The sequence below is a fragment of the Corapipo altera genome, unplaced genomic scaffold (assembly GCF_003945725.1).
Source record: "Corapipo altera isolate COAL_440 unplaced genomic scaffold, ASM394572v1 113, whole genome shotgun sequence".
Taxonomy (NCBI): domain Eukaryota; kingdom Metazoa; phylum Chordata; class Aves; order Passeriformes; family Pipridae; genus Corapipo; species Corapipo altera.
In genome coordinates this window covers 12,213,662-12,238,411 of record NW_020884895.1, presented here as the reverse complement: position 1 = coordinate 12,238,411, position 24,750 = coordinate 12,213,662, and the positions used below count along the sequence as shown (strand labels likewise).

Sequence of the window (24,750 nt, the reverse complement as noted above, 5' to 3'; positions counted from 1 at the left end):
TGCCTAACAGCAATAAAATTGTGCTTCTCATCCTGCTGCAATCCAAGAACTTTTTCGGATTTGTGGATGTGTATCTTTATCAGTCTATAACTGCTCACCTTTGTATCAGTTAGTTTATCTACTATTTCAATTACAGAACCATCTCATGACATGTAAGAACTTGGACTATGAGTATGTTATTAATATCAGCTGACTCATCATGCCTTTTCATGTCAGTCTTCGCAAAGAAATATTTTGTAGTATGAAGAAGTACCATGTGTCATAAAAATGACGATCCAGAACTAAGAGATATCTACCCATAACCTGAGCCCGGATTATGAAGTGTCTCAACCATTGTAGTAAAATATTAACAGAGGTTGTGGGTTGTTATAGTAAAATGAGAGGCTGCACTGAACGTAATTCATTTATGGACGTTCAGAAAATTGACATCACGGCTGCAAGGACATATAAATAAGCAGCACAGGGCATGTTGGATCGACTGCAGCAACACTGACAGGAGCATTCTCAGCTCCTCTAACGGCACAGCAGAAACTGGATTTTGCAAAGTACACTGAGAAACTCCTTTTTATAAAGCAGTTCTGAGAACATCTGAGAGACTTTATTTTGCCTTCAATTGTGTTTGCAATATCTTCAAAGAAGCATGTGCACGGGAGGTTGTGCCAAGTGCCTGGGAACCGTTCTCATCCCCCTGGCTGTGCTCTGCACCCTCGCTAACATTTTGTTGTTTTTCCCTGGAGGAAAAGTGGCTCAAGACAATGGACACATTACAGATGAGGTCTGGTACTTTGGAGGGATCTTGGGATCCGGTGTATTGGTAAGTACATGAATTCAAACATTCTTACCTCCCCCCAACCCCCAGTCATGACTTGCATTGTTGAATTTTCTCAGTACTGCAAATTCCTCTTTGATAAACAAATAAGTTATAAGTCATCCAACAGTTTGGCAATAAGTAATTTAATCTAGTGATAAGAAAAAAAATACATAGAACTATTATATCTAAAAGAAGATGTAACTTGAATTAATCCCAATTCAAACTGTATTTCTGTTACTGGTAGATGATCTTCCCTGCCTTGGTATTTTTGGGCCTTCAGAATAATGATTGCTGTGGATGCTGTGGTAATCAGAGCTGTGGAAAGAGGTTTGCGGTAAGTGAAAGGAAACATGGCAAAGAAAGTAAAAGGAAAATTGTTACCAATATTATAGATGTATCTCCCTCTCACAGTCACTGAGAGACCAGACAGACGCTGTCTCAAGTGTGGGACACACAGCTCTGCCATTTGTCTGAGTGCTGGGAAGTGGAAATAGCAGGCTGTAAAAATTGTATTATGCCTCTGATGTTGTGCCACAGGTACCACAAAGCAACAAGCTTTGTTGCTTTTTGCTGTCTCAAGATACTCATAGTTACTATCACAATTAAAACTAATTTCTTAAAGATCTGCACTGTTTTGTTTTGCAGAGCATAACAGTTCTCTTTAGACATTTTGTGCTGGCAGTTTTAAAAATTACTCTGGCATTTGGGCACTACATTCCCAACTCACTGCAGACCAATACAATGGCTATAAGTGCTTCAGAATTCAAGCAGGGCATTAGTTTTTGCACGATTTAGTTACATATTAGTAAGTAAAAATGAAAATGCTGTAATAGAAAGCCAGAAAAATAAAGTCATACCTTCCAATCCATCCCCATTGTACTAGAACTAGCACTGATAAGCACTTGTGAGGAGATAAAAGCATACTAATATGAAACCTGAAGAGAGACTTGGGAAGGAAAAATATAATTATTTGGTCCCAATGTGACCAGGATATCAAAGTTAACTTGTAAAGGGATAATGTAGATTTTTTTTTTAAATGCCCTGAGTTGTCCAAGGCTTCAGTCTTGCTTGTAATCTCCTGAGAAAGACAGCTGCTGAAGGGGAAGGGGAGCCTGGACAGGCGGGCCCAGAGGGGAGCAGTGCCATCTGCTGCCAGCGCCCGGCCTGTCCTCCTCAGGTACGGGACATCAGCGCTGGGAAAGCTTTTCCTTACCAATGCAGGTATGCTGCAAACCTATTACATATGCCTTACACATTATTATGCAACTGCAAACTAATATGTTTTAGCTGTTCAGGAGTTGACTATTTGATTGGTAACAGCTGAATTTAGGGAACTTACACTGACATGAATAGGATGCATTTCACTGTTTCAGTAAGAACAAAAATAACGTTATTTTTCTCTTCATCAGATGTTTTCCTCTATAATATTTGCTGCAGTTGGACTTCTGGGAGCTGGATACTGCTTTATTCTGTCAGCAGTGGCCCTAAACAAAGGCCCTAAATGTAACACTGGAGGCAGCTGGACCTACCCTTTCACGGATGGGTAAGACAAGGCAATCAGAAAAAAAGGATATTTTAAGTTTGTGACATGATTCAACTTCCAAATTCATTGTACAAAAATGGGAATTATACTGTTTGGTTAAAATACAGAAGCTCTTAGAACTGCCAGCAACACAGACCAACACTTCATAAGGCTCAAGAGCATGGATGTAAAGAACAGCAAGTACAATTAGAACAACTGAGTTTCAAAGGAGCCAATAAAGAGAAATGAGCAGCCTCCTCCTAGGTTACTCTTGCCATGATAAGCAGTATAAGGGGATAAATTCCACCTAGATGAATAGAAGTGATATGTTATGAGACACATCCCAGAGTCTTGAGGGAATTGGCTGATGCAGTTGCCAAGCCACTCTCCATCATATTTGAAAAGTCCTGGCAGTCAGGTGAAATCCCAGGTGACTGGAAAAGAGGAAACATTGTCCCTATCTTTAAAAAGGGTAGAAAGGAGGACCTTGGGAATGACCGACCTGTCAGCCTCACCCCTGTGCCTGGCGAGATCATGGAACAGACCCTCCTGAAAGCTGTGCTGAGGCACATGGAGGACAGGGAGGTGATTTGGGATTTGATGGGTGAACTGTTAGATGGAAAAGTGGTTGGACAGTCGCATCCAGAGGGTAGTGGTCAACAGCTCAGAGTCCTGATGGACATCAGTGACAAGTGGTGTCCCTCAGGGGTCCCTACTGAGACCAGTGTTATTTAATATCTTCACTAATGACACAGGCAACGGGATCGAGGGCACCCTCAGCAAGTTTGTGGATGACACCAAGCTGAGTGGTGCAGGTGACATCTGAAGGACAGGGCCAACCAGAGGGGCCCGGACAAGCTCAAGAAGTGGGAATCTCATGAGGTTTAACAAGACCAAGTGCAAGGTGCTGCACCAGGTCAGGGTGACTCTCGGTATCAGTCCAGGCTGGGGATGAACAGATCGAGAGCAGCCCTGGGAGAACAGCTCGGGGGTGCTGGTGGGTGAGAGGCTGAACAAGCCCCGGCCGTGTGCGCTGACTTTATTTCAGTGTACTTCCTTGTTCCCAACTGTAGTTTGAGGTAATGGATTGCATGCCCAACCACCCTTCCATCCCCAACAAAAAATGCTGTAATCAAGTAAAAACAGCAAAAACACCCCTGGCAAAACACTGGCACAGATAACACCTATTTGGCACATGCTTGACTATGATCTTTTCTTCCAAGAACACCAAATTGTTCAAATGTCTGAAAAACTTGTCTCCAATTGTTCCCTTCTGATGCCTTGTCTTTTCAAATCAATTGCTTCAACTGATCTAGAAACTAAACTGAAATCATGTTCTAGATACGTAGCACCAGTGTGGCAATGGAAATTCGTGCCAAAGTGAACAGAACCTCGGCCATGACACAACCTGTCAGCTGTGAGAGACCCCTCGCTCTGTGAGCTAACATTGTCTTCTTCCTGTTTGTTCTCCTGTAGGGATTACCTCACTGACCATTCATTGTGGAACAAGTGTCTGGCACCCGAAAATATTGTCGTATGGCACCTGACCCTCTTCTCCCTGCTGCTGATCATGAGTTTGATCCAGGGTGTGCTCTGTGGTATTCAGGTGGTGAATGGGCTGTTTGGAACCCTCTGTGGGGACTGCAAATGCTGTGGATGTTGTGGGGTGAGCAACTGATGGTTCTGTTATTTTGTGTACTGACCAGTTATATGTACATCTGACTAGCTGACAGTCTGAAAAACTAAACTAGCCTTCATCCAGTCATGTTTCCTAAAGTACAGACAAAACTGTACACTGCTGCCACTGAGAAATAATAAAATCCTTTCAAAGTCACAGCAACTAAATTACCTCCATATTTTTATTCTTCCAGGGAGATGGAACTGTCTAAAGAATATGAATATTGCAGACAACCCTCCTCACCTTGAGAGATCCCTTCTGCAGCCCTCCACAGGGCAGCCCTGAGATGCACTGGCTCTGGTCAAGAAGATGAGAATGAAGGGCACTTCCCTTCACCAATGTTATGAAGCCCTGACTCCCTTTCTAGCCTTTGTGAAACCCCTCATCGTGGAATAAAATAAGTGAAATTCAACTCTCACATTCATATTTATTTTTGTAAAACAGCTTCCATTTAAAAAGAGCCTATTCTCTGGCAAAATACAATTTTGGGTTACAATTTCTATTCAGGTCAGTTACGTAGCTTGTAACTCCTCAAAGCTTCCAATCTACATGAGTGCAAATGCTATTTATTAATCTTTTTTGCAGAAGTTCAAGTTAGCTGTGTTTGGCATAGTGCTATGAAAGAGATAGGAAAGGCAACAGAGAGCTCAAAGGCAAAAATACCTTTCAGAAAGAACTTTTAAAACTTAAAAAGAAAAAAGTATTTCCCAAAGAAATCAAGAGGGAAATAAGAGGGATTGGAGACATTTGAGGGGTTCAAATCAACTGCTTCTACACAAAATTTCTGAAACAAATTTTCACAAACCAGAAAATGTATTTCATGTACTTTGTATCTATGTTAGGGATATCTGAAGAACAAAGTACTCAAAAGCACTGCAAGTTCTTGACCCATATGTAAGAAATGTTAAATAGCTTGATTTAGGTACTGAGAGTTACATTAACTGAGGCAAAGTGGCCTCAGTGATACATTGTGCAAGATGCTAAATTATAAAAACCCCTCTTTAGAAACAGCTGTCTGCCCCACCTGTTCTACTGCATTGCGCAGGAATTTGAGAGTACCCTTTATATCGCCACCCACTGTGCAACCATCTCACATCTATTTCATCTGTGGTGAGCAGCTGTCCTGCACCTCATCTTGCATTTGTCTTGTTTTATTTATATGAAGCCTTTGGGGACGTGGAATGTTTCTCATCAGCATTCAACAAAGGGATGGGTGGTTGCATAGTTTACAACTTTGATATATTAATAAACAGAATACATAAATCTTTGAGGGACATAGGACAAGAAATAACAGACAGCAAGCTATGATACCCAAACCCAAAACAAATGGGTGTTTGGGGTTGGAAGCATGAGTTAGTGCTTCCAAGAGACATCCAGCTACATGGTGGTTTTATAACACAAGCTAATACACGGGAGATATTGGCACAAGGCACACACGTTTCATCTGGTGATCCAGACTCCATTCACACCTTGGCCTGGAGGTGTATCCAACAAGGGAAAAGGACCTGAAGCAGCAGCTCAGCTGAACTCACACTTCAAAGCGGCAACAACAGTATTCCCAAATCTTTTCAGTTATGGCTAACATCTGAGGCTGTCCCCTAGCACTTAGTTTCAGTGTCAGTTCTGCAGTAATTGGAGATTGCTCTGTGTTTTTACTGAGCTAAATGTCCAGTAAAATCAAGGAAAGTGATTGATCATAGATCCTTGTAACAGAGAATGAAATAACAGGCCAGTGGTGCTTCTGCAAGAGAAGTCACAGTTAAAGAGAGGGCAGTGCTAGGCAGGAACAGAAGGATGATGGTAAGAGAGAAATCACAACCAGGGATAACTGGAAGTGTTAAAACAGACCTCAGGAGCCCTGACCAACTTGAACACCACACTCCGTTGTAGTGTGTACAAATATCAACATACATACAAAAATACAGAAGTAGAAATCCTAGTAGCAGAAAGGGAAAATATTATTATTGTTTGTAAAATCTCAAGAGACGCCCATGTTAACTGAAGCTTATTCACCCATAAAAACTGCCTGCTTAGTGACCAGATGACCAGGGTACTGAGAGCACGGCAACTTTGACATTGTGTGGCACTGTTTCAGCCAAGAGCTTACTTTAAAGGAAACACATTGGTTATTAAACAACTCAGATTACATGTGGAGTGTACACATGTGATTTTGAGCTCACGCACTTCAGCATGATAAAACTGGTGTCCCTGCACAGCTGAAGTATATACAGTTAAGAGTTCTCTTCATTGCTCATCTCCAATAAATAGACTGCAACAAAATGATACGTTAACCACAGCACAGTGTGACTTGTCAGGGAATGATGCGTTATTTAACTGGCAACTCTTTGCAAAAGGTTCATTTCTAAAATAGTGAAGTAACATATACTTCACATATACTTCAAAAAAAATTGCTCAGCCCAGAGCAAGGGATGTTTTCTAATATTTTTCCAGTCTTGAAAGCTCATTACCTGTTCCCAGTTCAACTTTAGCTCCCCCTTCATGGATTCTACATTACTCATGGTATAACCAGCAGCAAGGTAAACAATGGCAAACCCTGGAGCAACCCCAGCTGTCCGAGGGTGGGAAGGCCGACTTGTTCCATTACAGGGATACAGGTGGGGTCTGTGCCCCAGGGGGTAGACACTGGTATGACAGTACTGAACATGAATAAGAACCCAGATAAAACACCTCTGACCTTTTTTCTTGCCAAATTACTTTTTCACTAGATCAGGACGCACTGCTTTACTAAAATTACAAAAGCTCTGCCAACACAATGGGACTTTCTTATAGACATCTTCACCTGCGAAGCAGCACCGTTACCCTCCACCCCTCATTGCCAGTTTGCTGCAGGACTCTTTGCTGAGATACAGACTGCCCCCACCTGTGCAGCCTAACAATCCAAACCGGGAAGAATCTTTAGCAGGCGCTGAAAATGACACAATTTGCTCATTAACCGTTCTAGTTAGAGTAATTCATGGCATTATTTGGAAACAGGTCTGTGCAGAAAGCGGCACCAAAAAAGGTCTCTCCCGCTTTGGCCCGTAGGCACTTTTTGCCTCCCGCGGGGCCGAGAGCCCGCTCGGAGCCTCCCGGGCCCCGCGAGGCACTCAGGGCATGGGACCCGCAAGATCTCCCGCAGGTCGGACCACGGTCAGGGCCGCCTTCTCCTACCTGCTGCCGGCGTCGCTCCTCCGGCCCGGCCCCGCTGCCGAGCTGAGGGCGGGAGCTGCAGCCCCGGCCCGGCGGAGCGGTGTGAGGAACCTCGGCCGGCCCACCTCCTGCCCGGCCTCACCCTCCCGCTCCGAAGAGAATTGTGGACACACCTGTTTACAATGATTCTTGTTTTCTGAAGAAAACAAAACAAAGCCAACCCCACCCTAACATAAAGTCTTAATTTTTCCAGGAAACTGTGTGTGACTCCAGCCATTGTGCTTTTAGGAATTATGAGGGACCTGATGGGGACACGAGCACTATTAATAGTTGAGGGAAGATTGAGGTTTTGGGGACCAGCTAAGAAAGACTGTAATACCACTGCTGGTATTTCCATATACCATACGCCCTCCGGACAGGCCTCCATGGATTGCCGGAGTGATGTGCAGCCGCCAGCCCGGGACAGACACCGGCTCTGGGGCTGTGGGTGCGGCCCGACCTGCACCGGCGTGAGGGACCCATGGAGGGCCCGCCCGTGGCTGCTCTTCCACCCTCCGTCTGGGACAGCCGGGTGCGGACAGGCCTCTGAAAGCACGGGGATTTCAGGCCGTACCAACCTCAGGAAATCGCTCCTGAAGAGTGGTTTTAGCACAGCTCCTGGGTAACAACACCCAGCAGCAGCAAGGCTGTAGCGAGCATGGCTGAGCAGCTTGGAAGGAGAGAGACCTTCTGAAGTCTTGTGAGCTGGTACCATTAGGAACAAACTGAATGACCTTTACAAACACACATTCGCTATTTCTGCCAAAGAAACCTGATTAGTGTTCCTGAGTAAATAAAGCACGAACTAGCAATCACGTCTCCAAACACAGTCAGAAGCTAATACACTTGGCATTTATGTTCGATGGAGGCTCCAGATCTCTTTTATGTAAATGCAAGATACCGTTAAGACACATTCTAACAATTAACTTTAATAAATTATGGAAGAGAATGATTCAAGAAAAATTATTAAAATTAATTAATAGTAACAGCTGAACTGGATCTTGAATGACTCATGTCACGTGCCCTGACAGTAAAGACCAGACATTCAAACAGAATCCCAGGATGTTTAGGTTTCATGGCTTGCTCCTAGGAAAGAAGACAGGTATTTTCTTAACGCAGAATTTAAGAAACTTCTTGAATAAGGGATCAGACTTAAGGCACTTTTTAAGCCCCCAAAGCAGCATTTAACAGCCAATGGACTGAGTGCTAAAGATTCTGTTTAGAGATAACAGTATTAAACAAATCATAAAACAGTACTTGTGTTGTTAGTGAATTATGAATTACAAGGTGCCACTAAAAGAAACAAGTAATGGTGGCAGTAGGGAGCATGTTATAAGCATTCCAAGTAAAATTGTAACCACCACTAACAGCCATAACAACAACTACTAATAAACTGAAAGATAACGGTAAAATAACCATTTGACTTGCTAAGTACTAATATTTTTATTCAACATTTATACCTTTTTCACAGATTTGTATGTCTGCACCTTTATTCCAAGCAGTGTTGTACAGTTCCCTGGGAAGCACATACTGAAACCTGCCAAAAAACTAAAACCCAACAAAACAAAACAAAACATTTAAAAAACCAATATGCATCCAAAAATCTTTCAAGTTCATTTATATTTGTTTTTCATGTACAAGATCAAAGAAATAATTTAAAAAAAAAATCCCAGAATCAAACCCTGGATACTACAGTTTGATCTGATTGTTTGATCTCATTGCTTTTGATACATACAATCTATTGCAAGTTACTAAATATTATAAACAAATGCTCACACATGTCATATAACAAAATTAAAAAAGTAAATAAAATAGTTAAAGAACTAGCATGTATGTGGATGTATATATTAGGAAACAAGTTTATTTGAACACCCACCCACATTTTTCTGTAATTAAAATAGACATTTAAATCCTTCCCTTCCCCCAAACAGCATTTGTCAAAAAGTCAGATCCAATCCCTCCCCAAGTTACATTCTAACAGTATTACCAGAATACAAACTGTAATTAACAACATCCCATTACTTCAGTATCACCAAGACTTACGTATGCCACCCTCAGGGATGGTCACGGCAAAACTGTCCAGTTGGCACACTGGTTGTATTTATACTACAAATAGACAGTGTACATTTAGTACAGTAAATGTTCAAAATCTCAAATAACACAGTGAAATATTGTCAGCAATAAATTTATTTTCATATTACACATGCTTTGAATACTGAAAAGTTCTGCCACAACCCTGTTTAAAGCCAAAATCTCTTTAAAAAAGAGAACATTGAAAAACATATTTTGTTGTTGCTACACTTCACCTGATACACCCTCTCAATTACAAAAATTAGAAGCTGACAGCGTAATTGTACTTTTAACTTAAGCACAATTTGCTTCATGATTGAGTAAAGATCTGACCTAAGATTCTGGCAGCTGTTTCACCCTGAAGTGTTGTTCTGCACAGCACCCTCCTGTTTCAGATCTGCTGCTGGTTTTTTATGGAAGTAACATGGAAACACAGTTTATGATTGCTTTACCATTTTAAGGTCTTTGCACCAAGACACTCAACCACCAGAAACACCAATGAAAAGGAATCAAGCTTGCAGGTTCACAATTCTGATAAATATCTGATATGACTTCACTAGAAAGCTGCATCAGTCTTCCCTGTAGGAAGTACAGCCTTTGGCTGACAACAGTGAGTGGGGCCAGGCAGGAATCAGCATTCCCAGCAGTCCAGAGCCAACCAGCTCGGAATAGCTTTTATTATAACAAACTCACATGTTCAATGGTGCAGACTTGCTAGCAAATGAACCAACTGCATTCTCTACCCATAATCTACTGATGAGCACTATCCTCTGGATCACACCAGCACTCAGACCTGGAGCTGCTGCGGGTCCTTCCAGCAGTGACAGCATCAGCTTCTCACACCAACTGAGCAGTGCTGGCAACCTGGCCTTGCGTGCTGGCCGAAAGACCTCCAATTCTTTACCAACACCAGTCATGGCACTAAAGAACAAAGCCCTAGGATCATCTGTTTTTCATCTAGGCTGACAACCTGAAGAAATCCTTAAAAGAGAGAGATTAAACCTAATTACAGTAATACTGGTCAGCCCTGCCCGGTCCCCTGTTTGTTGGAAAGAAATGTTGTGCTATCTCAAAAGTTAGCACTAGTAAAAATAATTAACATGCCCCCCCAAGTAATAGCTCCTCCAAAAGAGTAAAAGAAATGCAATGCCCATTCAGTAATTAAATTCTGTGCAGACACAACCCTGCTGTAACATCTCTTTTTCTATTTAAAAAAAACCCAGAACCAACCAAAAACATTTAAAAAAGCTACTTTTCCCTATGTAATACAACTTCACAACTGTAGGTCTTTGCCTTCCATCTTTTTTCTAAAATGTCAATATGTGTGCTTTTTATCCTGTGGCACCACGTACACCCAGCAGTTCACCACAGATGGGGTTGTTTATTGAGTGCTTCAGTTAAGTTTTTCACTGAACACCAGAGATCCATTTGCTGTGTCCCTGTCTGCAGCCACCCTTCCCAGCAAGGATTTACATTTTTTACCTCATCATTTGTCTTCCAAACCTACTCTGTATTACCACCACTTCACCTCTGACCTTTTCACCTACCTTCACCCAACCAGATGGAAAAAAGTCTTTAGTGATCAATATTCTGGCGCATCAGTAAGATCTTGTTAAGTGTTATCAGACGTGATAAACACACAGTTACACTTAGTGCTACATCTCTTCTCTTTATATAGCCTGGGTTAAGCTTAGAGAAAAGTTTTAATGCCTTTCATAAACAAATCTATTTTTCCATATAAAAAAATGTAAATTCATAGATTATAAATAAAACAATTTCAAAATATTTAAGAATTTTCAGGACTTCATTTGCATTTCAGGGGAACTGCAAGCTTAATGTCCTTGATGCCTTCTCAGTCCCAAACCTCTGGTAAGGAGGTGTTTGTAGGCTACATAACAGGCAGAAACACAGAGCACACGCCTCATGTCCTGTGCACCAACTACAGTAAGTGAAAGACACAAGAACTGAGCAGCTTTACCAGGCACGTCCCAATGCTGCTTTAGCAGTAGCCTGATAAGGTACTGCATTTTTTCATGTATACAACTACATGTATTTTGACATTGTCAGTTAAAAACATTACTGAAAACAGTACGAGGAAGGGGTTTTTCCCACTATGTATAACATTAACGAGTTGTGCCACGCTTTCCAGACCTGACTTTAAAAGAATATTTTTTCACTTAAGATACTTGCCACAGATTTTATATATATATAAAAAATTGTTTGTTCACGTGTTAAGTTACAAAATTGTAGTGCTTAATATAATAAACATAAAAATCTAAGAATTTTTTTTAAATGCTTGTTTATAATACATTGCTTTGTTTCTAAAAGGCAGCAGTCAGTACCAGCCTGGTTTCTTTTGCAACAATATTTTAGTGTAAAAAGGTTGCTAAACAATTCTGGTACTTTCAGATTGGAAGTATTTCTTTTCTGAAAACTATACAGTAATATACTGAAAAAAAGAAACTGCTACAGTATTGTTTGTGCCTTTATAAATATATAATGAGAATTACTATGGCTCATATGGATCAGATTTAATCTGTATTCCATACAGCACAGTTAGTTACTAAGATCTAAAAAAAAAAGATTTTTAAGGCTTAAGTAAGTTGATTTAAAAAAGTTTCTGATACTATTGTCATAAACACAGTAATAAAACTGCTCTCCTGGCCTGATGCTGTGCATGTTTTCTGAACCAACTGACCTAGCAGTTAGCTTTTGTGGTTCACAAAGGGTCTGTGATGTCAGTCAATATCCAGGAGATCAGTCACGGACATGCACAAACATCAGCCACTTTCTGTCCTTAAAGTGAAACGTTACTGCCTGGTCTGAAAAGGTAAAGAAGTACACAGATGTCTAAAGTAGTGTGCTTTTTAAAAAGAAATATATATGCATGTATGTATATATATGTATATGTGTGTGTATATATATAAAATATGTATTTTATATTTAAATTGTTATCAATCAAATCCAGGCAGAAATTAAACTGATCGTAAAGACGACGTAGCAAAACTCATTAAGGCAGTACGTTGTATCTCTTGAGGATTTTCAGATATTCTGCTTCTATCTCAAGAGGAATAAGAAATGTGAATTGCATTGTAGGCCCAAACAGCATTGTCTGATTACAGCCAGGTAAGGAAGGGCTCATTTTTGTTGAGTACTGACTCCACATCATTGAGAATAGGGATCAAGTCTTCTGACTCTAGAGTCCCAAGATCAACATTTGTTCCTGGAAGACAGTCGAGGAAATCAGGGAAACGTGTTTGTTGTGGATTTATGTTCATTGTTGTCTGTGGTATAGTTTCTCCTAGGAAAAGTAAAGAAGAACTTTTGAAATACCAAACTGTTCTTGTGGGTAATTTAAAACAACAAAATTGACTTAAAACAACAGAATTGACTTAAAATTCAGACTCCCCCTTTCCCATGAACACTTGTGAGCACTCCTATCCACCACATGGGATAGGAGTTACTCAAAACTGTATTTGCAGAATGCATATTCTTCTAAGAGTACTCTTCACATCCTTGCTTTGCTCTCAAAAACACGAAAGGCCCTTTCAGCAGTGCCCAAAGCACCCAGCTCTGGCCTTCCACTTCGGAGGCAAGGACGGTTCCAAGTTTGTTCCCTGGTCTGCCCAGGGAGCAGCAGAGGAGCCTCATGTACACATCCATCCTGTTCTCTGCACCAGGGCAATGCTGTCCATGGGGAATAATTGAAAAACATGCTTTACAGCAATTTAGCTCTATAATAGTACTTTTTAAAAAATAAATTAATAATAACAAGCATGGAAACCTTTAATAGAGAAACCTTTCACTCTGGGTAATCTAGAACTTCTGATGACTTCAAAAGGAAGTTAAGGTGAGGAAGTTCTGAGAATTCCACTCTCTGGAAAAAAGCTTGTTGGTTTTCTAGTAATTTAATTCAGTATTCTAAACACCATGAGGACATTAATATAAAATAAATACATACCAAAACCTAAACTAGCAAAATACATTCTGCTTGAAGGCAAATCCAACTTTGCCACTGTAAGAGGTGTACTAATGAGACTGATTTCCCAGAGTTAGAAAATGCAGTGATTTGTACATGTAACCCAAGATCAGGTTCTTACTCCCCCTACCTTGGACAATGGCATGAAAACAGAAATTAAGGCTTGCATTTTTCAACTTTACTCATTTTGTTTAATATCGATCAAAGGTAAAAGGGCAGAATCTGGACTTAAGCTAAAGCTGAGAACCTTCTGGGCACCAAGCACCTTCTGGGCATTTCCTCCCTCAGTCTCAGGCTGTTCTCTCACATAGGAAAGCCAGAGATTATTGTTCAGTTATGCAATTACAAAACATTACTAGTTATAACACAAAGTTATTAATATGACTATACTTTAAACTAAATCAGAATATTCTACCTGTATCCATCTCATCTACGTTGCTGAGGAAATCTTCAGGTGTTGTTGGTATACTGTAGCATCCTAATCCCAAGCCACTGTCCGAACTCTGTTCCCTGGAATGGTATGGCCCACTATAAATTGAAACATGAAAAAGCCTCAGTAAAGATGCTCTGGTAGACACAGTCCCTGAGCACAGTGTTGGAAGAGAGCACAGTAGGCTCCATTTTAAAGTTAGATACTGAGTCATTAAGCCTCATTCTCAACTGTTGGCCACTGATTAGCCAACATCATATTTGGGTCACATCAGCCCAAATAACAAAGCAATTGCAGTGAGGCCACTCTTAAATTTTGAAATACACACATGTGTATATATATATATATATATATATAAATATATATATATACACACAAAACCAGTTCTGATAGCCTAAAAAATTGAGTGCATTAATACTTAGATAATATTCTACATAATGTCTTCCACATACCCCAACAGTACAGTTAAAACCATCTGTTACAATTTATTAATTTTTCTAAGATTCCTTCTTGAAGCATAAACTGAAAGATTTTGGGTCAGCCATTCAGCCACATCCTCTGTTTACAGTGAGTGCAAAAGAAGATGATATAGGAACTACTTTAGAGATACAGCTTTAACAGTCTAGAGAAGGCAACAGAAGCAATTGCCTAATGAAGAAGGAACTTGCCTGTTCAAGAAAGGATCGGATCCATTATTTGTAATAGGCCTCATGTCCTGTGTCATGGCAGGGGTGTTCACAGCTGTCTGAACTGGGACCATGTTTTCCGAGTCCATAGGAAGTTGTCTGCATAGAGCAGCTTCCTGAAAAGGCAAATAAATATACAAGAAGGGTTATTCCAACAGCCCAGAAGTACTGCAGTCTTGTAACAAGTGACCACATAACATGTACACAAGAGGAAAGTAGTTCTGAAGGATGTCACTGATGACTATTTGTTTACACTGATTTGAAGAAAATCCTGATGTAGACAGACAGCATCTCTCACACCCCCTGTGCTGGATTAAAGCCCCACAAAACCTCTGTCAGTTTTACCACATCTGGAAGCCAGTCCCAGAGTTCAGCAACCATAAAGTACTTAACATGCCAGAAGAAAACCACTGGAACCAAGACTGTGATCCAATAATCTTTAGGATGAACCCTCTGCCTCATAATAAGCATCTGCCTCATGACCCGTCTCATGTCTGCAGGACGACAAACAAGCAATCAGAGACAAAGGAAACTTGTTTCACAACTCTTCTTGAAAGATAAATTCTTCCAGCATTATCTCTGCAAAACACCCATGACATCTAGTGGTGCAGAGGTCGTCTGGCTCCAGCAGGATGTTCCAAACAAATAACCTAAGACCTCAAAATAATCAAGCTGGATCTGGTTTTAACCTAATTTCTCAACTTTTTTTTTTAAATGAAATAAGCAAAGTAAATATTTCACTTAAATCCTAGTAGAAAACTTTTCCCAGTGAATCAGTCATTCATTCTCCCAAGTAGAGAAAAGATTAACAGGTTGTTGAGTCTAGAATATGATGTTTTACTATCTTTTCAATTGATTCTTTTCATTGAGGAGGAGTGGTCTGATCTCTTCTTTATAATAAAATTATCAATATATTTACTGATAAATTATAATTTACATTAGATGGTTTCATTATTTAGCAAGTGTTAAGAACTGTCGGAAGATTCTTAACAGCTTATGCACGAGGAGGCTCAGGGGAGACCTCATCACTCTCTACAACTACCTGAAAGGAGGTTGTAGCCAGGTGGGATTTGGTCTCTTCTCCCAGGCAACTATCAGCAAGACAAGAGGGCTGGGTCTTAAGCTGTGCCAGGGGAGATTTAGGTTGGACATTAGGAAGAAATTCTTTACAGAGAGGGTAATCAGGCATCGGGATGGGCTGCCCAGGGAGGTAGTGGATTCTCCATCCCTGGAGGTTTTTAAGATAAGACTGGATGTGGCACTTAGTGCCATGGTCTGGTAACCACGGTGGTAGTAGATCAAGGTTGAACTTGATGATCTTGGAGGTCCCTTCCAACCCAACTGATTCTATGATTCTATGATAGGTCATGTATATGATTACATTTGTCAAGTGACAACTCTAATGGTAATGTTCCTATTTAGAATTTAATCAGCTGGAGTCTGTGAAAAAGCACAAACCTCAGAGAATGGGTAGGTGTCTTTTTTAACTGTCTACATGCAGATATTCTCAGCACTTTTTTAAAATATAAGAATAACAGCTACCGCCACACAAGATTTAGACAGACTTTCCAAAGCAAAACACTTCTGAGCTGAAAAACCTGCAGCACCCTAAAGAAAAATGCACACAATCATTTACAAAATCTAAGTTCCTGTCTCTTCTTTGCTGCAAGAAACATGACATTTATTACTTGATCTACTGTCCCTTGGGGAATGGCGTGTCACCTCCTGTGTCTTTATTTCAACATATTGCATATTGCTTGTTATATTAACTCCATGGGTACTTTAAAATGTGGAACAACAGACTCCTGCACATTGGAGTCAGATCTGACTGGGGAAGAAGACAGAGCACTGGCTCCACCATACATGACGTATGTTCCTCCTCTACTGCAGGTCATTTGTTCAGAAGTCACACTGTAGTTTTAGTACTGTTAGAGATGTCAGATTCCTTCACCTCTTTGACATTATCACAGCAATGATCAGTAGCAACAGATCAAGTACACAACGCCCAAAGATGCATGATAGTCTGCTATGTCCTGTTCTCTATTCTAAGCATGACTACAAGGTTTTTAAGAGGAATATTTGTTAATCCCCTATCCTAGGTTAAAAAAGTCTGGCAAAAAATACCAGAGACTTCCCACACCCTCTGAGCAGCAATGTTATTACAGCCTCAGCCTTTGAATGCAGGAGGGTCCCTCCCCTTTGGCCAGCAGAGACAATCTCTGGCATTCAGTTGAGAAAGGACCAAATGTCCTTAAAGATCTGCCTGGCACTATGGCACACGCTATTTTAAAAACCCAAAGAGGACTTTCAAAATGAATAACAAAATAGAGTAAATTAAAAAACACCACAGTATTCTGACATCACAAAGCCATGTCAAAAAGCTTCATCAGTAGCTATCTGCAAAACTCTTTAAAAGCTTCACAGCACTGCAGTGACCTGAATGATTCAAAGCCTCTGAACACAGTTCTGATGTAAACTTCTTTTTAGCTGTATGCCAGACAAATGCAGAAAATCTTTGTCACATTTCCTGGAACCCTCCTTGGCAGAACCAATCTGAGCTCCATCCTTAGTTGCCAAACCCTCGTTTCCAGCTGGAGGAGATGAGTGAGAGCATTTTTATATTGAGTTTACATTGCTGATCACTGCAATTCCTCTTTTGCCAGTCCTCATGCTTAGGGTGGGAAGCAAGAGATGTAGACCTTGCCTGTGCCACCAGTAAATCAGACCCTGGGCCAGTGTGTGCAGTGAAAGGAGCACAGAGGGGCATTTTTCTGTTGAGGCTATAGCAGGCCAGGGTCTACTCTGTGAGGACAAAACAGCAATGAATGTTCCTCTGCATCTTCCCCCACTGCTTCTTCAGCCTCTTCTGAACTCCTGTAACTTTCTGTGGATGCATTTATGCAGTAGAATCCCCTGGATCAGAAAGGAGCCTCTGAGAAGCGTTGCTTTTTTGAGACTATTTGTACCCTTCCAAACACAGTGCAGGATGGCCCTGGTGCACACAGAGAAGTGCTGGGGCACCTTTCCTGCCCTTCCTTTCAGAGATTTCTGACTGACATCACCTCTACCGACTTCCATTTCCAAGAAGCTGTTAAGCAGCAATCAAATTCTCTTTTTTCCTTGGGAAAGCTGACAAAAATAGATGAGTAGGAAAGAACATTAACTCTTTATAGAATTATGAAAGTCAGTAAGGAAACCTTTAAGTAGAAGATGTCATACTGGTTTTCAGAAATGCTGCCCTTCTTGCATGTACTCAATCTAGAGTTCTAGGGTTTTACCAATTACCTACATGAAGAGGAGGACAAAGAAGGAAACAAATTCCCTAAGCCATGAGCTCCCAGAGCTGTGTTCTCCTCCCAGCTGGGCATGCTGCTCCACCTCATCAGCTGCTGCCAGGAATGGCTGTGGGGAGCCAGCAGCTGCTGCTGGGCTGAAAGGTTTGTGACCCTCCAAAGAATCCCTCCCCTCTCACTCAAACACTCTGTGCCTCCTCACAGCTGCTGGCAGCAGTGTACACACTTACTCAGCATTCTTCCCCTAGATAGGTTACACTAGAAAAGCAAAAACAGCGGTGGAGGGTCAGAGTGGGAGTAATTGTACTTGGACACCGGCAACTCCAGAGGAGTTCATCGCGTCCTTCTCAGCTGCCAGGGATCAGGATGCCCAGGTTACTGGCAGGAAGTTCACAGCATTCTGTTAAGAAGGATGGATTTTGCATCTTGCTTTCCTCCCTAAGAGCTACACAAGTTCTGAAAACTTTAGTACTCCAAAGTGATGCTATCCTGCTTCATGCATTGTGGAGCTCCAGCAAACACCCCGGGGCGGCGTGTCACTGGGCATAATAAGCTGGAGGCTTGATTGAGTACAGCACAGCTGCAGAGTGCTGTGCATGTATCACTTTCAAAGGCAGTAAAGCAGGGAAACCAGCCCTTGAGTACAACTGTTTTGAAGCTTAATTTGCTCTTGTCCTGAAGCAAGAACAGAGCCAAAGAAAGTAAAAATAGTAAAAATGCTGTCAGCATGATGACAGTGATGACTAAGCTCATACCAGATATCCCCACTCTCTTCCCACACCCATTTCTATCGCGTTCTGAGCTCCTGATGGCAAAGGTATGCAAAAGACTTGAGACTACTGCCCATGTCAGAAACCACCACCTTGATCTTGTGAAAGTTACTATTTTTAAAGGTACTTAGAACTGTCAACTGCAGCATTTGCAAGGCCACAAATAATAGTATTCTTCTTGATAGACTGTAGTTCTTTCATGCTGTTGCTGAGAGAAACAGGTTATTTTTTTTCACTAAGGAATCTGATTAATATGTCATGCAAACTCAACATCACTAGTGGAATCATCCATAACAAACGGAACACAATTGTTAAAACTTTATTTCTTTTAGGCAGTCTAAAGGAAGTTACATATCTATTTTGTACAGTGTGAGTCATTATATAGAGCTGAAACTTAAGAAATAGAACAATAAACAAAACATCCACAAATAACCAACTCTTGCAAGTTTTCAGATCAGACGTATTCATGTAAGATGTGAATGTGATTTTATTTTAACTCAAAGGCAAAGGGTACAAATAAGAGAGTTGGGATCAGAGTCAAGAACAACTCTGTATGTTCTGCCTTTATTTTCAGTGAAGCACGAACATGGTTTCCTGTGCAAACCAAGCTAAACTGCCAATCAATCGGTAGTTGCTCTAGTTGCTCACAAACAGATGCAGAACAGAGTTTGGTTCTTACAAGACTATTAGACCCAGTAAGAAAGACTCCAGCTCTGTAACTTCTGACTGATGACCATTCTGTGTTCTGTTCAGTGCTATTTTAGAGAAAAAAATGAAATTATCTATTTATATTAGTTTTGTGGTTATCCTCACCTAAACCCATGGTTAATTTTGACATAAAGTAACAGAGCTACTAACTGTACTTGGTAAAAATTTGGACGCATTGACGTAAAATCTCTTGAACAAAGTAAGAGTATCCTTGGCATTACCTGTCGCAGTAACTCCTCCTGACGCATCCGAATTCGCTCCCTCTCCAGCTGGATTCTCTGGAGCCTCAGCTTCTGCTGCTGCTGCTGCTGCGTGGTCAGCGTGCCGGGCAGGGCCAGCAGGGCAGGGGGCTGCGGGGGGCGGCTCTGCGGCGGCAGGGCTGGGCTGGGGGGCAGCGGCACCGCGCTGTTCACTGCGGAGACACGACAGCTCAGCGCCTGCCTGGGACTGCACTGACACTGCTCACCCACAGCACAGAGCATTAGAGCCACTGGATTTCAAACGACTGAGAGAACTACTCCAGCTGGCAAGATATGCACTAGCAATTGCTTAATAAATGATTGTTAATGTTCCGTGTGTATCAAACAAGAAAGCTTACAATATAGCGAGTATTTATATTCATCCTGGCACGTTCAAATATTTACTTAATGATGTAGTAAATGACATGCAAGGGTTTTGTAATTGGAAATTCCTCCACAAATACGTATATATAAGCCGTAAGCTAGTAAAACTGTTTTCAACTTAACATTTTCTTTATTGACAGATCTAAATTAATTATTGTAAGAATAACTACCAGCAGATTAACAACTGGAACTTTATCTCTTAGGGTATTCAGATTTGGAAATAACCCCATCATTAATTCCCCTCCTTTGGTAGGATATTCCCAACGTTCGGCAGGGAAAGAACTCCACAGGTGGCAGGTGAAAAATGGGACCTTTTGTAAGCAAACCTGAGTTACACCCAGGTAAATCCTTTCACTTGCTGAGAGAAGGCTGCTGCTGAGCAACTTAATGCGCTTAAACTATTAATGTTACTTAAATCAACATCATCTTTTCTGATCAAATTCAGAATCTATAAATCAGAGCAGAATTCTCAGTAGGATGGACATTTTTATTCATAGAACTTCCATGAAAGAAATTGCAAGTCTCTGTGTAGATCCACAGTCAGTCTGGTGCCACCGTGCCATAAAGTTAAAAGGCACCTCAGACAGCAGGTATCACTTGCTTATAGAAACAGAACCATCCCTTCCCTCTAGCAATGTTTCCCCCTCAGTAACAGAATTGGGAAAAACAGGAGGAAAATGAGACAGAGAGGGGAAACTGCATAGCCTCTGTTAGCACCTGCTTTAATTTTTGAGTAAAATGTATCAGTTCCCAGCAATGCAACCCAAAAGCCATCCAAAACCATGGAGGGAACTGTTCCCTCTTTTCCTTCCCCATCTTCATATTTCCAGTAAAAAACATACACGGTACCAGTTAAAGGACCTGGGAATCCAAAAATGGACAGGCTGACTGGGAATGTGGCCTGGCGACCATAGGAAGGTAGTGGTGAAAATTTTCATATTGTACACAACAGTCCAAGACTGTGAGGAACAGAACCACCTTAAAATTTTTGGTGCCATAAAACCCTTGGGCACCTCATAGTTTTGTGTAAACGTAGTGTTTGTTGGTATCAGGCATTTCCAGTGAAAAAGTCTGCAATTGCACAGGCAAGCCCAACACTTCTGATATTAAGCAATCCAAGGACACTGTGCAGACTCCTGACTTAACCAAGACAAATTTCTTCCTGTTTATGGTGCTAAGAATAGCATCCAGCATTGATATCCTCCAGATAAGCCAGGAGTGAAACACAGTGAATTTTCAAAATCTTAACTCTATGGTTTGTTCAGGACCCAGATTTATCACTGATGCAGATCAAGCCTAGCTGCATGGACCAGGCGTGGACTAGTCCTGGGCTATCTCTAGGGCCAGTCTGAGTCTAAAGGCAGCTTTTTTACATGTAGGTAGTGCAAAGCCCACATAAAGTCCATGAAGTTGCAACTATTTAGTTCACATCTCAAGCTAGACCTATGTAATTTTGTTTTACCAGTTAGATGAAAAATGAAAGAATGCTTTTACTGCTTTTGTTTGCTTTTAAATTAATAATGATATTCTAGTGAATTTGGTTTCCTGACATTGTAGGAGACCTTTCTTTTGATGACTTTGCTGGATATAGACTGAGCAAGGATTATTTTGTGGGTGAGGGATTCTGCAAGTTGCAGAAGCCAAAACATGCAAGTGTAAATTATTTCTGACATATGCATTGAACTGATTGTGCCAACTTTTATTATTTAAGTATCAGAAGTGTATGGATGTAACCGTAGATCTTTCTGCTCTGTTTGTAGGCAGCCCAGAGCCGAATTCAGATAAACTGGTCAGCACCAGGTATCACACAACACAGTCTGATGAAAAACAAATGTCTACAGAGGTTAAAAAAAAAAAAGAGTCCAGCCATATTATAGTTCTGACTTAGTCACGACACTGTGGAGAAAAAAAGACTGGGCTGCCCTCCTTTTCTCTCTCCACTTCAGCCAACAAAGAACTGCTTGTTTCATTTATTTCCCAGAAACAGCATTAGCTTTCCAACAAGGTCAGCAAAAAATGCTGCTTTTCAGTTCTGGTGCATTTTGTTCCAAAAATCTGTAAAGTATTAAAGCAAAACGTTGCCCTATCCCAGTGCACAGAGACTCCTTTATTCAGATTTCTGAGCTGCAAATAGCTATACAGAAATTTCCCAACAGTTTCAACTGTTAAGTTCTGTGATATTCACATTTAACTAATCTTTCCCATCTTCAATGACTTAAGCTTAAAAAACCCCAAACGAATGACCTCCAGGTGCAACATCAAAGCTATGAGTTAGCAGGAAGTTATTTAAAAGATTAGAGATTTACTCTGCACACACTTTTAGCAATAAATCAGTAAAAATAAATAATGGTGGGGGCTGCTTGAGTGTAGACAGCTTTAATGCTAATGACTAATTATTGATGACCATTAAAATTTGAAATATTTATTAAATTACCTTTACTTTTGTTTTGTGCAATCTTCAGCTTTTGCATTTCATTCACTTTGAAACTATGGAAACGACCCTCCACTCTTGCACTGGCACATGCTTGAATTACTAACCTTGAGGGGAAATGATTATACCAACAGGAACTTCTTTGTGTCAAAATTAAAAATTACTAGATTTTGAAATAATGCCAACATCTCTCTTGAACACATCAGATTTACTGCATAGTCAGTTGCTGGTTTAAAGGTGGGTGTCCTTTGAGACACCTGGATTTAATTTACCTGATACTGAAGTTAATTCCTACTAGTCTCTGGAACTATTAACCACTGTCCTTAAAACATAAATAAATTACTCCATTTGAAATCTGATTGACAAATTACTTGTTAGAGGCTTTAATTGCAAACAACCAAAACCCCTTCATTCTTCTGAGAGCTGCATCACAAAACTCTCATTCCCACAGAATGGGCAAGTCCTCTACAAGGCTTTCAGGTCTCCTGTAAGTAATCACCAGCAGTAGGTGCCAAGATTATTCATGCCGACCACAAACAAGCTGTGTTTGCTTCTTTCAGGATATCCAGTAATTAAAAATGACCTGGAACAGGAAGCCTTTTCACTATGCAGGTGGTGTGAAGGTACAGGCTACACGGAGGGAAAAACGTTCCCCTCAGTGTCACAGATTTCTATCCAAATTTCCAGCCAACGCAAACTAAGCCTTGCAAAATCCAGACCATTTCATGGATGTTAGTTAATACTAAAATACATACCACCTGGTTTTGAACACTTTGGGAGTTTCTGCATTCTTATCTCCAGAGACTGATTTCGACACAGTAACTAAAACTGCCTTCTATCATCCTTAAACAATAGTAGCTACACCTCTTTTATCACGGCAGGATATGGAAACTCTGGTTCATGTGTTTATTGCTCCCAGACAGGATTATTGCATTGTTTTATTGGTTGGATTTCCTATCTTATTTTAAAAAATTAAAGCAGAGGCAAAGTGCTTTAACTCCCAGTTAAAGTACCATGAGTGATACAGCTGAAAGCTAAACTTCTTAGATTCTTGGATGATCTTCTATTAAATAACTAGCTGTCAGTTTAAGAGGCTCTTCACATTAAAAAATTCTATTGTGCAATATCTGATGTCCTTCATCTCAGAGAACCAGTGATTTAACAGTGAAAGTCATGCCTGCTTGTATCACTTGGGTCATGCCTGCTGGAGGGTCTTGGCAGAGATAAGATTCTCTTCTTCAGTAGGAAAAACCAAAAATCAAATAGTTCTTCACCTGGAGTTTGATACAAAAAGTTAATGTGGTTGAACTCTCGGGATCAACACATACACTGACACTAAACAAATTAACATCGGGCTTTCCACTGTGTTCTGCCTGAACTGCTTGATCTATAAAATGGAGATAAATATTATCAGCTTCTACCAGATATGGATCATTTTGTTTTCATTTTCTTATACTCTAAATTTACATGTGATCTGATCAGGTGAAAGTGCAGTGTCAAGTGGAAACTAAAGTATATGTAGCACCCTTCTCCCTCTGCCAGACATTCTTCTCTGTTCTTAAGTGTGTGTGTGTTGTGTTACACGTTCTGATGCTGATGGTACAGCACCCATTTCCTTTGTGGTGCCAGTCACCTCCCTGATGAACACATGAGAACTACACCAGGACCTTCTCCTCTGTCACAAAGGATTTCTGCACCTGCGTGCACAAAGCCCTGAGCTCCTGCTCTGGTGCCACTGCTGACCTTGCTTTCAGCAGGAGGCGAGGTTAGAGACCTCACAAGGCTCCTTCCCACCCGAGATGTTCTGTGATGGACACAATCTTAACTTGTTGTGCAAGGCCTCAGCTGTGTGTGGAAACTCATCCAGCTGCTCTCCTTACCTCAAAACAGGCATCCTCACCTTTGTGAGCTCACAGCATTAATAGTGATCTCCCAGCAGCTGTCCCTCCATTCAGTACACTTCATAGAGTCCACAGGTTCTTATCAAACCCCTCTGAGGATGTCACTAGCAGATAACTGATAAACCAGCAGCACAGAGATAAAGTAAAACAATCTGCTCCAGAGTACAGGAACATTGGAAACCTCAGAAACTGTAACAATAAGAATCTTTATGATTGGGCATATTAATGAACTTATCTTGACAGAACCTAAGAGAATATATAGTTATGAGGTATTATGTCAGTGTACAGAACTAAGAGAGATCTGGTACGTTTTCTAAAGGCAGCATTACCTGGGCCAACAGACACTATGTACTAAGATAATGATTTACGAGTTGTGAAATCATCAAGTTATCAACCATCATCATAGAACAGCCTCAGTCAGAATATGGAAAATAATACATCACTGATATGGTTTGAAGCTGGCTCCCTGCCAAGTCTCAAAACCTTACCACAAGAAGTCCCTGTCCCCCCCCCAAACTTCAGGGAGAAGAGGGAGAAAAAGCAACCAAGAAAACCCGAAACGAGAGAGAGATAGATAAAGTAATATATAAAAATATATTTACACTTATGTTACAGGTATATACAATTGAAATATATATACAATTTCACAAGGGAAAGGG

General features: G+C 40.9%; 2 protein-coding genes across 2 annotated transcripts in view; one reads left to right on the top strand and one right to left on the bottom strand.

The window, feature by feature from the left end:
* Window positions 1-382: 382 nt before the first annotated feature.
* TM4SF4 (transmembrane 4 L six family member 4) lies at window positions 383-4,429 on the top strand. The gene is made up of 5 exons (XM_027647596.1): window positions 383-814; window positions 1,056-1,145; window positions 2,221-2,354; window positions 3,810-3,999; window positions 4,205-4,429. The coding sequence occupies exons 1-5, from the start codon at window positions 641-643 to the stop codon at window positions 4,220-4,222; spliced, it is 606 nt and encodes a 201-aa protein (XP_027503397.1). The 5' UTR covers window positions 383-640; the 3' UTR covers window positions 4,223-4,429.
* Window positions 4,430-9,043: 4,614 nt separating this feature from the next.
* WWTR1 (WW domain containing transcription regulator 1) overlaps window positions 9,044-24,750 on the bottom strand; it is a 47,272-nt gene continuing 31,565 nt past the window's right edge. The window contains exons 3-6 of the mRNA XM_027647595.1: window positions 19,358-19,548; window positions 14,348-14,481; window positions 13,665-13,777; window positions 9,044-12,571 (exon numbers count right to left, since the gene is read on the bottom strand). Coding sequence (XP_027503396.1) covers window positions 12,387-12,571; window positions 13,665-13,777; window positions 14,348-14,481; window positions 19,358-19,548 — 623 coding nt within the window. The 3' untranslated portion in view covers window positions 9,044-12,386. The remainder of the gene's footprint in view (window positions 12,572-13,664; window positions 13,778-14,347; window positions 14,482-19,357; window positions 19,549-24,750) is intronic.

What these genes read in the sequence shown, in the direction of transcription:
- TM4SF4 (XM_027647596.1), top strand. Translation starts at nt 641, where the DNA reads ATGTGCACGGGAGGTTGTGCCAAGTGCCTGGGAACCGTTCTCATCCCC. An exon ending in TCTTGGGATCCGGTGTATTG is followed by an intron (nt 815 to 1,055) that starts GTAAGTACATGA and finishes TGTTACTGGTAG; the next exon opens with ATGATCTTCCCTGCCTTGGT. An exon ending in GCTGTGGAAAGAGGTTTGCG is followed by an intron (nt 1,146 to 2,220) that starts GTAAGTGAAAGG and finishes TCTCTTCATCAG; the next exon opens with ATGTTTTCCTCTATAATATT.